The sequence below is a fragment of the Ranitomeya imitator genome, chromosome 7, assembly GCF_032444005.1.
Source record: "Ranitomeya imitator isolate aRanImi1 chromosome 7, aRanImi1.pri, whole genome shotgun sequence".
NCBI classification, from domain to species: Eukaryota; Metazoa; Chordata; class Amphibia; order Anura; family Dendrobatidae; genus Ranitomeya; species Ranitomeya imitator.
The window spans coordinates 216,308,514-216,324,783 of record NC_091288.1 but is presented as its reverse complement, the minus strand read 5'-3'; the positions used below and the strand labels follow the sequence as shown (position 1 = coordinate 216,324,783).

The following is a 16,270-nucleotide window of genomic DNA, read 5'->3' as shown; positions in this document are numbered from 1 at the left end:
CCAAGAGTCACCTCTGCTTCTGAGGATAAGTTTATCCGAGTCACCAGCCTCAAAAATCGCAGGTTAACAGTAACTCAGATTAGAGACCAGGTCAATGCCACACAGAGTTCTAGCAGCAGACACATCTCTACAACAACTGTTAAGAGGAGACTTTGTGCAGCAGGCCTTCATGGTAAAATATCTGCTAGGAAACCACTGCTAAGGACAGGCAACAAGCAGAAGAGACTTGTTTGGGCTAAATAACACAAGGAATGGACATTAGACCAGTGGAAATCTGTGATTTGATCTGATGAGTCCAAATTTGAGATCTTTGGTTCCAACCACCGTGTCTTTGTGCAACGCAGAAAAGGTGGACAGATGGACTCTACATGTCTGGTTCCCACCGTGAAGCATGGAGGAGGTGTGATGGTGTGGGGGGGCTTTGCTGGTGACACTGTTGGGGATTTATTCAAAATTGAAGGCATACTGAACCAGCATGGCTACCACAGCATCTTGCAGCGGCATGCTATTCCATCCGGTTTGCGTTTAGTTGGATCATCATTTATTTTTCAACTGGACAGTGACCTCAAACACACCTCCAGGCGGTGTAAGGGCTATTTGACCAAGAAGGAGAGTGATGGGGTGCTACGCCAGATGACCTGGCCTCCACGGTCACCAGACCTGAACCCAATCGAGATGGTTTGGGGTGAGCTGGACCGCAGAGTGAAGGCAAAAGGGCCAACAAGTGCTAAGCATCTCTGGGAACTCCTTCAAGATTGTTGGAAGACCATTCCCGGTGACTACCTCTAGAAGCTCATCAAGAGAATGCCAAGCGTGTGCAAAGCGGTCATCAAAGCAAAAGGTGGCTACTTTGAAGAACCTAGAATATAAGACATATTTTCAGTGGTTTCACACTTTTTTGTTAAGTATATAATTCCACATGTGTTAATTCATAGTTTTGATGCCTTCAGTGTGAATGTACAATTTTCATAGTCATGAAAATACAGAAAAATCTTTGAATGAGAAGGCGTGTCCAAACTTTTAGTCTGTACTGTATAAAGCCACTGTTGGGTGAAATTGATTCAGTTGTCAAGTGTCTCCCGATCTGACCACAACCGAAAACCTATGAGGAATTCTGAAGAGACAAGTTGTCATCACTCTCCATCCACATCCAAGCCCTAGAACAGCTCGTTATAGAAGAATGGAAAAAGATGGATGTTGTAATACGTCGCCAACTTGTTCATTCCAGTCCTTTACACCAGTGTTCCCCAACTCCAGTCCTCAAGGCCCACCAACAGATCATGTTTTCAGGTTTTCCTTTGTTTTGCACAGGTAATGCAATTATCACCTGGGCAATACTAAGGAAATCCTGAAAACATGGCCTGTTGGTGGGCCTTGAGGTCTGGAGTTGGGGACCCCTGCTTTACACAAGAAAGGTGAAGGCCACAAGAGGATTAGCAAAGCTTTACTTATCAGTCATATACTGGAGCAAAAGTGATAAAAAATGTAACAAAAATCCAGGCCGATCATGGAAGTTACCACCTAAACGTAAGGACCGTCTGATGAGAAGGGTTGAAGAAATTCGACATGCAAATTCACTGTAGTTATCTAAAGTAGTAGAAAGCTGAACCAGAGTAAGTGTTTCCCGTGACAAAATACTAGATGTAGTAGATTTTGATGTGGGGTGTACTCATTTTTGCATCACCTCCATGCCACGCCGCATTGATGCAGTAATTAATGCAAAAGGAGCCCGACCAAGTACTGAGTGCATATACTGACTGAGTGCATATACTGAACATAAATTTCAGTTTGACAACATTTTGGATTTTACAATCATTTTTTCCAGCTGGTTATAAAGTATTGTAATTTACTGAGATAATGACTTTTGGGTTTTCATTGGCTGTATGCCATAATCAACATTAACAGAAATAAACACGTGAAATAGATCACTCTGTAATGACTCTATAGAATATAGGATATTCACATTTTGTATTGAAGAACTGAAATTCACTTTTTGATGATATTCTAAGTTCATGAGAAGCTCCTGTATCTAATGTATACATTTAGTTTATATGACTATTTTCACAACTATTACAATCAGATCTTTTACTATTCTCTTCCAGGTAAACCCCAGATGTCGACCCCGATAGAGATCACCATGGCAGGCTCATCTCGTGTTCGGTTCTCTCTGAATCTACAGAAGTTTTACCCTAAAGATATAAATATCTCCTGGTGTAGAGAAGATAAGTCTGATAAATATGTAATATCAGCTATGGAACCATTCATTGCACAGGACGAGGATCTCACATACGAGGTCATCAGTGTCATCTGGATTCCTGGTTATCAATTCAGAGATCATCCAGAGATGAAAATCATTGTAGAGTGGGAGCACGAGGGGACAAAGACGTCAGAGAGGAGATCACTGAGTGTCAGAGGTAAAGAGGATACCTATCTATCTATCTATCTATCTATCTATCTATCTATCTATCTATCTATCTATCTATCTATCATCTATCTACTGTATTATCTATTTATCTACTGTATTTTGCGGATTACATGACGTTCCGGATTATAAGATACACCTCAAATTTTCAGTAGAAAAATAGGAAAAAAAACTTTTTTTAATAAAATGGTGGTGCTTCTTATAATCCATGCTTCTTATTGCTTACCTGGGGTGGTGGCTGCGGTGAAGCGGGGTCCCAGAGTCGCTGCTGGCGGAGGCAAGAGTGGAGCGTTGCTACAGGCCACAGGCTGGGATGAGGGGGTGTTCCGATGTGTGGTGCGCCGCTGCGGGTGTCTGGTGTTGCGGGTGTCCGGTGCTGCAGGTGTTCTGTGCTGCTGGGGGCTCTGCCGACATATTGTGAAAGGCCAGAGCCCCCACAATTCCATGAGTTCCTATGCGGTGAACTTCGGGAAAATGGCTGCCGGGGGCGGCACATGCGCAGATGGAGATCTCAGCACCAAGATCATCTCAGGAGATGAGATGTACTATTAATCATTTGTTAAAATATCCAATACAATTTAGGTATATTTGTATTTATTTTTCAATTTTTAAAATGACCAATAATATCACATACAAGGGACAAATACCGCCACACCATGACCAGACACCATATTACCACCACATAGTGACCTATAATACCACATACATGGAACAAAATAAAATAAATCACCACACCATGTCCAGACCACATATTATCACCACAGTGACTGAATAATATCACATACAAGGAACAAATACCACCGCACCATGGCCGGACAACATATTACCTCCACAGTGACCGAATAATAGCACATACAAGGAACAAATGACGTCACCCCATGGACGGACAACATATTACCACTAGTGATGAGCAGGTGGAGCGCCCCCAAGGGCAGTGGGCTACTCGGTACCGGGTCCTTCGGTTTTCGGTGGGGATGTCACGGTGGCTGACCCGGTCCGTGGCCCTGGGGACGTCCGTTGAAAATGGGGGAAAGGTCTTTAAAGGGATAATGTTCGTGACGCCACCTGTGGTATTCGGTCAGGGTGACCGACGCTGTTTAGGGGTCCGCTGGGGTGATGTGATGGCAGCTAGATGGTATACCTTCCCACAGGTGAAGTGTATCCCCAGGGCTTCCGAAAGTGTAGATGATGGATGGTGAGAGGCGCAGTGAAGAACGAGGACACAGGGCTGCACAGTCTCTTTACTTTAACTGAAGGCTTGAGCATCCACAGTCCAGGGTACAGTCCACAGGGTAGGCAGAGTCCGGCCGGTCTGAAGGCAAATCCAGAGTCCCCTTATCCAGGTGGAAATCAATAGCCTTCCTCTAGCGCCTGGGTGTTGTAGTACCTCCCTGCTGAGCTTCTCGGTAAGGTCCTCACAACTGATGGTGTTCTAGATGTTATTTCTCTTTCTCTCTGTCCCCCTGATGGAATGGATAGGACAAACCCGTATGACTGATGGCATGAGGCTTTTTACAGGGACTCTATCACGCCCCGGCCCCCACAAGTTGCCACCGTGCCTCCTGGGTATGGGTCGGGCAACTAATATGGAATTAGCTGTCCTGCCGGTCTCTGGAGCAAAGCTTGGAGACGATTCTCCCTCGGTTTTCTGGCTACCGGATCCTGCGCCTCAGAAAGGAGGCAGCCTTTTACAGGGCAGAACGCCTTCTGGTTTCCTCTTTTTTTGCTATGACTTCGTTTCTCACCCTCCGCAATACAATTCTCTTCTAATGTCTCTTTCTTAGGATGCTGCCGCACGTAGGGCAGGCGCAGCTCCGTGGTCTTCTGTCTAGGCCTCTGACAGGATCCCACCCCTGTCAGGGACCCACTACCTGAGTGGAGCTCAGATAGCAGCTTACTGGGTGAAGCCCAGCTCGCTTCTCCCAACTTCCTATCCAGACCACCAGTTTTACCTAATTGTGAGGAGTGCCCTAATAGATAGGAGCATAGCTCCCCCTGGTGGACTGGAGTGTGAAGTGTGTTGTGTGGTTTGTGATACCTGGTAAAGAGATTTCCTTTATTGCCTTCAGACATCACTCCCCCTGGTGGAAGAATGGCATTACTGCAACGACCAGGACCCTGGGGCGCTGCACAAGCATGCTCGGGTGTTCTCCGAGTATTTTGGGTGTGCCCGGAAATTCAGTTTGAGTCCCCGTAGCTGCATGGTTTGTGGCTGCCAGACAGCCTGAATACATGTGGGGATTTCCTAACAAACAGGCAATCTCCACATGTATTCAGTCTGTCTAGCAGCTGCAAATCATGAAGCTACGGGGACAAACTGAATTTCAAAGCATACCCAAAATACTCGGAGAACACCCGAGCATGCTCGGAAATCTCGAATAACGAGCATACTCGCTGATCACTAATTACCACCACATAGTGACTGAATACTACAATACTGATCATTAATAAAAAAAAACACAATACTAATATCACCATAAGTGCCATTATACACAGGAGATCTGTACTTAGTATGCAGTGTCTGTGTACAGGTAATACAGTGTTTACCGGTGGCATTTATCACAGGAGCTCTGTATATATTCAGTGTACCTCAGTGTACAAGTAATACAGTGATCACCAGTGACATTATAAACTGGAGCTCTATATATATATATATATATATATATATAGTATATAGTGTATAGTGTCACTACAACACACTGACACACCAGTGACATCTCTAGGTGAAGTCCTTCATCTTTGCTTTTCATCTTTCATCCAGCACAGACCGCCATCACTTCTTCCAGCCAGGACTCGTCTCTGTAGGAAATAACACAGTTATCTCGAGCTCCGCTTGCAGAACACATTACTTAATTTTTTCCCAACTTCTAAACTACACCAGATGAAGAAAAAAAAGGCGACAGTGGCGCTCTGCACAGTAACAGGACCGCCCCCCTATTTAAAACCGTATCCTCAAAAAATAAAATAAATACATGACTGCAGTAATAATATCCCTTAATTAGCCCCTATGGTAATAATATCCCCATCCTTGCCCCGTGTATCTCATTCCTGGCTGCAGCTATATGTTCTCCCATCCTGCACTCATGAGTATCCATTCTGCCCCATGTGATGTCCCATCCTGCCCTGTGATCCTGCCCCATCTGTCCCGTGATCCTTCCCCATGTATCTCTAGATCCTGTCCCATCTGTCTCCATTGTATCCATCCTGACCATGATCCTGCACCATATTTCTCCATCCTGCCCCATGATCCTGCCCCATGTCTCCATCCTGCCCCATGATCCTGCCCCCTGTGTCTCCATCCTGCCCCATGCAATTCAAGCGCGCATTCGGCGGCGAATGACAATGACGTCATACGCCTGCGACATGCATGCTAACGCCAGCTGCCAGCCTCCGATTGGCTGGCAGCTTGTAACTATTGCCGTGTGGGCCCGCACAGCAGTAGAGTTTAACTGAACCTGTGTCTCGGACGCAGGTTCAGCTACTGTATCGGCAGAAGGTTGCCGGCGGAAGCCTGCCGCTGGGGCCCCGATGCAGGCTCCAGTCAGGTGAGTAATGCCCTGATGTTGGCCTTGTATCTATCTATCATCTATCTATTATCTATCTATCAACAATTTTCTATTATCTATCTATCTGTTATCTATCTATTATTTATGTATTGTCTATCATCTATCTATTATCTATCTATCAACTATTATCTATTATCTATCTATTATCTATCATCTATTTTCTATTATTAATCATCTATCTGTTATTTATTTATCTATTATCTATTTCCTTTTTTTATCTAATGTCAATTATAAGTCCAAATCATCATAATAATTTTATACAGATTTTCCCTGGCGTCCACACGTTGGATCTTTAAATGTCCCCATGTTGGAAGATGGTAAATCAGCCGCACTGACCTGTGCTATCTCCGGATATTTCCCCAATGTTCTATCTGTGAACTGGTTCACAAAGAAGGACGGAAATGTGACCAAACTGCCCAGAACATCAGTCTATTCTGTGTACAGAACTTACAAGATGTCAGAGAAGGAGAAGATACAGGCAGATAACACTTATTCCTGTGAAGCGTCAGTGACTTTTACCCCAAAAATAAGTTCACACCAAGGATCAGAAATCGTCTGCAGAGTGGAGCATCCCAGCACGGAGAGTCCCATAGAGCGGAGCACCGCACCCCTACACATCGGTGAGTGAGTTATGTGGTAGCAATATATAACAAATAGCCAGTTACGTTACAGCAAACTCCCCAGTATGGGGCATATGACAATGCTATCGCCTGGTGTGCCGGGTGTAGCAATTACCTATAGTGCCAGTCATTAGAGTACGCTCTTGAGATTTATAGGCTGCAGATAAATATCATTTACAATCTCATTATTATTCTTTTCATAATAATAGTATAGTATTGTCGGATAGTACTTGTAAGCACAAGCAATTTTGCAATTTTTTCATCCGTACCTGAGATATTAATACTTTTGTTTACCACTCGTTGCCTTGGGCACCGACCACCGTTGCTAACATACTTGGCACTAAGTATGTTAGCAGCGGTGGTTGGTGCCCAAGGCAACGAGTGGTAAACAAAAGTATTAATATCTCAGGTACGGATGAAAAAATTGCTTGTGCTTACAAGTACTATCCGACACTATGCCTCCAATACCTTTTCTATTAAGCTAGTAAACGCTGTTTTGAAGCTGGACAGGACAGCAGAACAGTGTATACAAGCGAGACAGCAGCGGTGGGCGATCTCCTGGGCAAAGAGCTGTAAACCAAAAGTGTTAATATCTCAAGACCAGCTGCAAATTTTAATAAGCAGCAAACTGCTAAAGTGCTTGTTTTTATAACCATTATCCAACATGTCCATCTATGAAAAATGGCCCCATAATGATGATAATAATATGTCTGTAAAATATGTTGGCGTGTCTATGATTTTTGAATAAATTGTCCAGACAAAAAAAAATCAAACTGGCAACACGGATACCGAGGATGGGACATAAGAGAATTTTCACTGCTTTCAATACAAAAAGAGAGAATGCTGGAATATTTAGAATTATACAACAATGGAAAATGATCAAGAAGATACTCAATAAAGCTTTGTTTATTAGGGAACTGAATGCCAGGACCCCCACTAATCACTATGCTGGGGGTTCCAAGCAGGAGGCCTGGCATGACCATAGTGGAAAGGATTTTAACCCCTTTACCCCCAAGGGTGGTTTGCACGTTAATGACCAGGCCAATTTTTACAATTCTGACCACTGTCCCTTTATGAGGTTATAACTCTGGAACGCTTCAACGGATCCCGGTGATTCTGACATTGTTTTCTCTCGACATATTGTACTTCATGATAGTGGTAAAAATTCTTTGATAGTACCTGCGTTTATTTGTGAAAAAAAATGGAAATTTGGTGAAAATTTCACAATTTTCCAAATTTGAATTTTTATGCAATTAAATCACAGATATATGGTCACACAAAATACTTAATAAGTAACATTTCCCACATGTCTAATTTACATCAGCACAATTTTGGAACCAAAATTTTTTTTTGTTAGGGAGTTATAAGGGTTAAAAATTGACCAGCAATTTCTCATTTTTACAACACCATTTTTTTTTAGGGACCACATCTCATTTGAAGCCATTTTGAGGGGTCTATATGATGGAAAATACCCAAGTGTGACACCATTCTAAAAACTGCACCCCCCAAGGTGCTCAAAACCACATTCAAGAAGTTTATTAACCCTTCTGGTGCTTCACAGGAATTTTTGGAATGTTTTTAAATAAAAATGGTATCAACCACTGAGGACTCTCAATTCTAAATATTTAAATAAAAATGAACATTTAACTTTTTTTCCCAAAAATTTACTTCAGCTCCAATTTGTTTTATTTTACCAGGGGTAACAGGAGAAAATGGACCCCAAAAGTTGTTGTACAATTTGTCCTGTTAACACCGATACCCCATATGTGGGGATAAACCACTGTTTGGGCGCATGACAGAGCTCGGAAGCGAAGGAGCGCCATTTGACTTTTCAATGCAAAATTGACTGGAATCGAGATGGGACGCCATGTTGTGTTTGGAGAGCCCCTGATGTGCCTAAACATTGAAACCCCCCACAAGTGACACCATTTTGGAAAGTACACCCCCTAAGGAACTTATCTAGAGGTGTGGTGAGCACTTTGACGCACCAAGTGCTTCACAGAAGTTTATAATGCAGAACCGTAAAAATAAAAAATCATATTTTTTCACAAAAATTATCTTTTCACCCCCAATTTTTTATTTTCCCAAGGGTAAGAGAAGAAATTGGACCTCAAAAGTTGTTGTACAATTTGTCCTGAGTACGCTGATACCCCATATGTGGGGGGGAACCACCGTTTGGGCGCATGGGAGAGCTCGGAAGGGAAGGAGTGCCATTTGGAATGCAGACTTAGATGGAATGGTCTGCAGGCGTCACATTGCATTTGCAGAGCCCCTAATGTACCTAAACAGTAGAAACCCCCCACAAGTGACCCCATATTGGAAACTAGACCCCCCAGGGAACTTATCTAGATGTGTTGTGAGAACTTTGAACCCCCAAGTGTTTCACTACAGTTTATAACGCAGAGCCGTGAAAATAAAAAATCTTTTTTTTTCCCACAAAAATTTTTTAGCCCCCAGTTTTGTATTTTCCCAAGGGTAACAGGAGAAATTGGACCCCAAAAGTTGTTGTCCTATTTGTCCTGAGTACGCTGATACCCCATATGTTGGGGTAAACTCCTGTTTGGGCACACGGGAGAGCTCGGAAGGGAAGAAGCACTGTTTTACTTTTTCAACGCAGAATTGGCTGGAATTGAGATCGGACGCCATGTCGCGTTTGGAGAGCCCCTGATGTGTCTAAACAGTGGAAACCCCCCAATTATAACTGAAACCCTAATCCAAACACATCCCTAACCCTAATCCCAATGGTAAACCTAACCACACCTCTAACCCTGACACACCCCTAACCCTAATCCCAACCCTATTCCCAACTGTAAATGTAATCTAAACCCTAACCGTAACTTTAGCCCTAGCCCCAACCCTAACCCTAGCCGTAACCCTAGCCCTAACCCTAATGGGAAAATGGAAATAAATACATTTTTTTTTAATTTTTCCCTAACTAAGGTGGTGATGAAGGGGGGGTTTGATTTACTTTTATAGCGGATTTTTTAGCGGATTTTTATGATTGGCAGCCGTCACACACTGAAAGACGCTTTTTATTGCAAATAATTGTTTTTGCAATACCACATTTTGAGAGCTATAATTTTTCCATATTTTGGTCCACAGAGTCATGTGAGGTCTTGTTTGTTGCGGGACGAGTTGATGTTTTTATTGGTAACATTTTCGGGCACGTGACATTTTTTGATCGCTTTTCATTCCGATTTTTGTGAGGCAGAATGACCAAAAACCAGCTATTCTTGAATTTCTTTTGGGGGAGGCGTTTATACGGTTCCGCGTTTGGTAAAATGGATGAAGCAGTTTTATTCTTCGGGTCAGTACGATTACAGCGATACCTCATTTATATCATTTTGTTATGTTTTGGCGCTTTTATACGATAAAAACTATTTTATAGAAAAAATAATTATTTTTGCATCGCTGTATTCTCAGGACTATAACTTTTTTTATTTTTTTGCTGATGATGCTGTATGGCGGCTTGTTTTTTGCGGGACAAGATGACGCTTTCAGCGGTACCATGGTTATTTATATCTGTCTTTTTGATCGCGTGTTATTCCACTTTTTGTTCGGCGGTATGATAATAAAGCGTTGTTTTTTGCCTCGTTTTTTTTTTTTTTTCTTACGGCGTTTACTGAAGGGGTTAACTAGTGGGCCAGTTTTATAGGTTGGGCCGTTACGGACGCGGCGATACTAAATATGTGTACTTTTTTTTTTATTTAGATAAAGAAATGTATTTATGGGAATAATATATTTTTTTTTTTTTTCATTATTTAGGAATTTTTTTTTATATTTTTTTTATTTTTTTACACATTTGGAAACAATTTTTTTTTTACTTTGTCCCAGGAGGGGACATCACAGATCGGTGATCTGATAGTTTGCACAGCACGCTGTCAGATCACCGATCTGACTTACAGTGCTGCAGGCTTCACAGTGCCTGCTCTGAGCAGGCTCTGTGAAGCCACCTCCCTCCCTGCAGGACCCGGATGCCGCGGCCATCTTGGATCCGGGCCTGGAGCAGGGAGGGAGGTAGTGAGACCCTCGCAGCAACGCGATCACATCGCGTTGCTGCAGGGGGCTCAGGGAAGCCCGCAGGGAGCCCCCTCCCTGCGGGACGCTTCCCTGTACCGCCGGCACATCGGGATCATGTTTGATCGCGGTGTGCCGAGGGTTAATGTGCCGGGGGCGGTCCGTGACCGCTCCTGGCACATAGTGCCGGATGTCAGCTGCAATAGGCAGCTGACACCCGGCCGCGATCGGCCGCGCTCTCCCCGTGAGCGCGGCTGATCGCGTATGACGTACTATCCCATCGGTGGTCATAGGGGCCCACCCCACCTCGACGGGATAGTACGTCTAATGTCAGAAAGGGGTTAAACATAGCGGTGGTCGCGCATGTGTCTTGCTACTCTACTCCATGTCTATGTGGTCGATGGAAAGCTGAGCAGTGTGTAATCACATCAGTCAGATATTTGTCACTTATCCTGTGGACAGTGGTGAATATCCATTGTAGGGCCTCTAACCTCTATTATTTCTGTAGATAACAGACACTTCTACCATAAGGAATACAATATTTCTCCCAAGAAATGTTTGTTTTATCATGTTTATTTGTATTTCTGTATCTTTGACTTATTTGAATTTTAACTTTTTGAAATTTCTGTAACAGAAAAGTAAAACAGAAGAAAGTTCTTACGCTTGAAAAAGACCTGTGGTTAGCCGAAACATTGCAGCACAAGGCAGAAGAAAGAAGACTTCAATTTTTTTCACCCATTTTTGGACGCTGTCTATCTAATGCAAGTCCGTTTCCACTTATTGGAAAAGTCAATAGTTCCCAACACAACGGTACTTATGGAGGTGTAGAGTGTTGCACAGTAGTAGTGAGGGTTGCACTGTGACCGAGCCGTTTTCAGCAGTTCCTTCTATCCTCTTTCATTTACTACACGTCTTGTATTCTTATATATTGTTGGAATTGTCAATTAAAAGCGTGTTACTGCTTTGGGAGGATATCATACTGGGAGTCGTGCGATAGATCTAGTAAAGATACTGGAATGGAGTTAGAAAGACCTGTAGAGGTATTACTGTATTTAGATCAAGGTTAATGGGGATTTTTCTTTTCTCTTCATTTAGATTGTTACATATTGAACATGTGAACTGTGAGATTTGACAATGTTCCAATGTAAAATCCATTTTCATTGTTGTGGACCAGAGCAGGCCGCTTGTGCTACTGTGAGCAGCCTGCATGGTCTCACCGTGCTGCCATGACCTGCAGCGTCTCCGGACTTGTCTCCCATCGAGCACATTGGGAACGTCATTGATATGTGACCACAGAGGCGCTGCCAGCAATGGATTTTGATTATTTGTCAAAGTTTTTACAGCGGCAGAACCTTCCTCAGATGGCTATTAATGACCTCACTGATAGCAGCGGATTCTGAATAAATCCAGATATTTTGATAATTTTGTGAATTCCATAAATTTTTCCCTTTTGGTGTTGTAATTTCAATTATGAATGTAGTTTTATGTTGATGGTGTACAATAGTATGAATTACTATCTAAATGCTTTGAGTTTACTGCCTCGCACTAAGTTTCTGGTCCAGTTGAGGTTCACCAAAAATACTATAAACCTTTGATATAATATATCAAACATTGACTGACAGATTATTTTCCGGAAGGTGATACTCATCTGTGCTCTCCTCCCAGCAATTTTTAATCATGCATGTGGTTAGACAAGGAGATCAGGGCTGTATAATTACATCTCACACACTGAGAAACCTGCTCTAAGCTATGGTGGGGGCGTGTTCTTTTTTTCTCCTGTGTGTTGCTGGCTGCTTATGACTGTGCAACATCATTCAGGAGTAAAAAGGACACACCTCCAATAACAATTATTTGATAATGCTCACATGGACTTAACAAAGAAATAACTCATTAGGAGACAAATATGTTCTTTGCTAATATTTCTGAAACAAGGAGGCAAAATTAAAATAAAAACTGTATTCCACTCTTTAGCCTTTATTACATTGTGTCTCCAGGTCAGCATGTACAAATGTGGTTAAATTTCATCTTTAGTGAGGATCTTTCAACAATTTTAGTGTTATAAACTGTATTTTTCTGCAAAATGTTTCAGGAATGTACATTAAAACATTTTTTTTCTCTACCCCATTGTGGAGATACAGAATGTTAAAATTACTGGCGCTCAATCACTATTTTTATCACTCAAGTGGGCGTTTGATGCGGTTCAGCTCTGTGAGTGTACTCCCTTCCCACTAGAATACTTTCCAATCGTAAAAAAGCAGTGTCGATAGGTAGGAAGAAGTGGATGACCACATTAATTTGCCCACTGAGGTCAGAAGTGTGCAAGCATGGTCAAGTGACCTCCCTTCCTCCATATTAATAACTCATGTAATAACTCTTCGGTCCTCAGTTGCTCCTGCAATGCTCCTCAGTCTAATGCTGCTGTCCATCACTTCTCCTGACCACTTTACTAACAGGAAGTCCCCAGCTGGAGGTATTGTCACATGAGACAAATAGAGGTTGGCACAAGACTTTGTCTCCTGTGATCACGCCTCCATTGTGGGACTTTCTGCTAGTACAGTGTTAGGCCGGCTTCACACTCAGCGTATGAAAATACGGTCCGTATATTATGGCCGTAATACGCTGAAATGTCCCGAAAATAGTGGTCCGTAGCTCCTCCGTAGGCAGGGTGTGTCAGCGTTTTTTGCGCATGGCATCCTCCGTATGTAATCCGTATGGCATCCGTACTGCGTGGTTTTCTCGCAGGCTTGCAAAACCAACATACCGCTATAGAAATGATCCATGTGTCCCAAAAAGAAAAAAAAAACATATATATATATATATACTGTGTATATATATATATATATATATATATATATATATATATATATATATATATATATATATATATATATATATATATATAATGTCAGTAGACACATATATGTATATATATTACTATTTTTTCCAGCGCTATACAGCTTGAAAGCCGGTAATTCAATTACCGGCTTTTTCTTTCTCCTTCCTAAAACCCGACATGATTTGAGACATGGTTTACATACAGTAAACCATGTCTTCTCTCCATTTTTTTTGCAGATTCCACACTACTAATGTCAGTAGAGTGTATCTGCAAAATTTGGCCGTTCTAGCTCTTAAAATAAAGGGTTAAATGGCGGAAAAAATTGGCGTGGGCTCCCGCGCAATTTTCTCCGCCAGAGTAGTAAAGCCAGTGACTGAGGGCAGATATTAATAGCCTGGAGAGGGTCCACGGTTATTGGCCCCCCCCTGGCTAAAAATATCTGCCCCCAGCCACCCCAGAAAAGGCACATCTGGAAGATGCGCCTATTCTGGCACTTGGCCACTCTCTTCCCATTCCCGTGTAGCGGTGGGATATGGGGTAATGAAGGGTTAATGCCACCTTGCTATTGTAAGGTGACATTAAGCCTAATTAATAATGGAGAGGCGTCAATTATGACACCTATCCATTATTAATCCAATTGTAGTAAAGGGTTAAATAAAACACAAACACATTATTTAAAATTATTTTCATGAAATAAAAACAATGGTTGTTGGAGTATTTTATTCTACGCCCAATCCAGTCACTGAAGACCCTCGTTCTGTGAAAGAAAAAACATAATAAACCAACAATATACTTACCCTCCGCAGATCTGTAACGTCCAACGATGTAAATCCTTCTGAAGGGGTTAAAACATTTTGCAGCAAGGAGCTTTGCTAATGCAATGCTACTCCTCGCTGCAAAACCCCGGGGAATGAGTCTAAATATAGATCAATGAGCTATATTTAGCTTCATTTGCGGTGAGGCGCCCTCTGCTGGATGTTCATAGATCGTGGGAACTTACCTAGAAAGCTCCCAGGCTTTCTAGGAAAGTTCCCACGATCTATGAACATCCAGCAGAGGGCGCCTCACCGCAAATGAAGCTAAATATAGATCATTGATCTATATTTAGACTCATTCCCCGGGGTTTTGCAGCAAGGAGCAGCCTGCATTAGCGGAACTCCTTGCTGCAAAATGTTTTAACCCCTTCAGAAGGATTTACATCGTTGGACGTTACAGATCTGCGGAGGGTAAGTATATTGTTGGTTTATTATGTTTTTTCTTTCACAGAACGAGGGTCTTCAGTGACTGGATTGGGCATAGAATAAAATACTCCAACAACCATTGTTTTTATTTCATGAAAATAATTTTAAATAATGTGTTTGTGTTTTATTTAACCCTTTACTACAATTGGATTAATAATGGATAGGTGTCATAATTGACGCCTCTCCATTATTAATTAGGCTTAATGTCACCTTACAATAGCAAGGTGGCATTAACCCTTCATTACCCCATATCCCACCGCTACACGGGAATGGGAAGAGAGTGGCCAAGTGCCAGAATAGGCGCATCTTCCAGATGTGCCTTTTCTGGGGTGGCTGGGGGCAGATATTTTTAGCCAGGGGGGGCCAATAACCGTGGACCCTCTCCAGGCTATTAATATCTGCCCTCAGTTACTGGCTTTACTACTCTGGTGGAGAAAATTGCGCGGGAGCCCACGCCAATTTTTTCCGCCATTTAACCCTTTATTTTAAGAGCTAGAACGGCCAAATTTTGCAGATACACTCTACTGACATTAGTAGTGTGGAATCTGCAAAAAAAATGGAGAGAAGACATGGTTTACTGTATGTAAACCATGTCTCAAATCATGTCGGGTTTTAGGAACGAGAAAGAAAAAGCCGGTAATTTAATTACCTTCTTTCAAGCTGTATAGCGCTGGAATAAATATTAATATATATACATATATGTGTCTCACTGACATATATATATATATATATATATATATATATATATATACCTATTCTATGTGTACACATTTATTCTACCTATTCTACTGTAAGCTGTCAGTGTGATTTTACTGTACACCGCACTGAATTGCCGGCTTTTCTCTCTAACAGCGCTGCGTATTTCTCGCAAGTCACACTGCTTGTCCGTGTGTAATCCGTATTTTTCACGCTTCCATAGACTTTCATTGGCGTATTTCTTGCGCAGTACGGTGACAAACGCAGCATGCTGCGATTTTGTACGGCCGTAGAAAGCCATATAATACTGATCAGTAAAATACGGCAGATAGGAGCAGAGGCATAGAGAATAATTGTGCCGTATTTTTTGCGAGTTTTACGGACGTAGTTTCTGCGCTCTTACGGCCGTAAAACTCGCAAGTGTGAAGCCGGCCTTAGGAGAGAAGCCAGACATCAGCATCACAGTAAGGAGCATCACTGGAGCAGCCGAAGAGTGAAGACCTACTACAGGTAAGTATTACTGATCGGAAGGAAGGTTAGCTGTTGTCAACGTGGTCACGATAGACAAGTCTTGTGTAACCTTGCTTGCAGAGTTCTGACCTCAATGGGTGCTTCATTTCAGTCAGAACTGTCGATGTCTAGTTTTTCCTCCCTATGACACAGCCTTTTCATGACTGGACAGTGTCATAGTGGGAAGACAGGATAGAATCCGCTCAAAGGTATTCCATGAGCCATGGACTGTATTCTCCTCTAGGTGTACTCCTCAACCTAGTGGAGGCACAATTTTAGTCAACAGGATCCACAGAGTCTGAATAAAGAGTCGTTAGTTTTGGAGTCCATTTTTCCCCGTCTGTGGAACTATTGCATGCCTT

General features: G+C 42.5%; 1 protein-coding gene across 1 annotated transcript in view; it reads left to right on the top strand.

Moving 5' to 3' along the window:
- LOC138645506 (uncharacterized) overlaps positions 1 to 12,595 on the top strand; it is a 57,176-nt gene extending 44,581 nt beyond the window's left edge. The window contains exons 8-10 of the mRNA XM_069734896.1: positions 2,103 to 2,414; positions 6,252 to 6,608; positions 11,260 to 12,595. Of these exons, the coding sequence (XP_069590997.1) occupies positions 2,103 to 2,414; positions 6,252 to 6,608; positions 11,260 to 11,267 (677 nt within the window). The 3' untranslated portion in view covers positions 11,268 to 12,595. The remainder of the gene's footprint in view (positions 1 to 2,102; positions 2,415 to 6,251; positions 6,609 to 11,259) is intronic.
- The last annotated feature ends 3,675 nt before the right edge of the window (positions 12,596 to 16,270 follow it).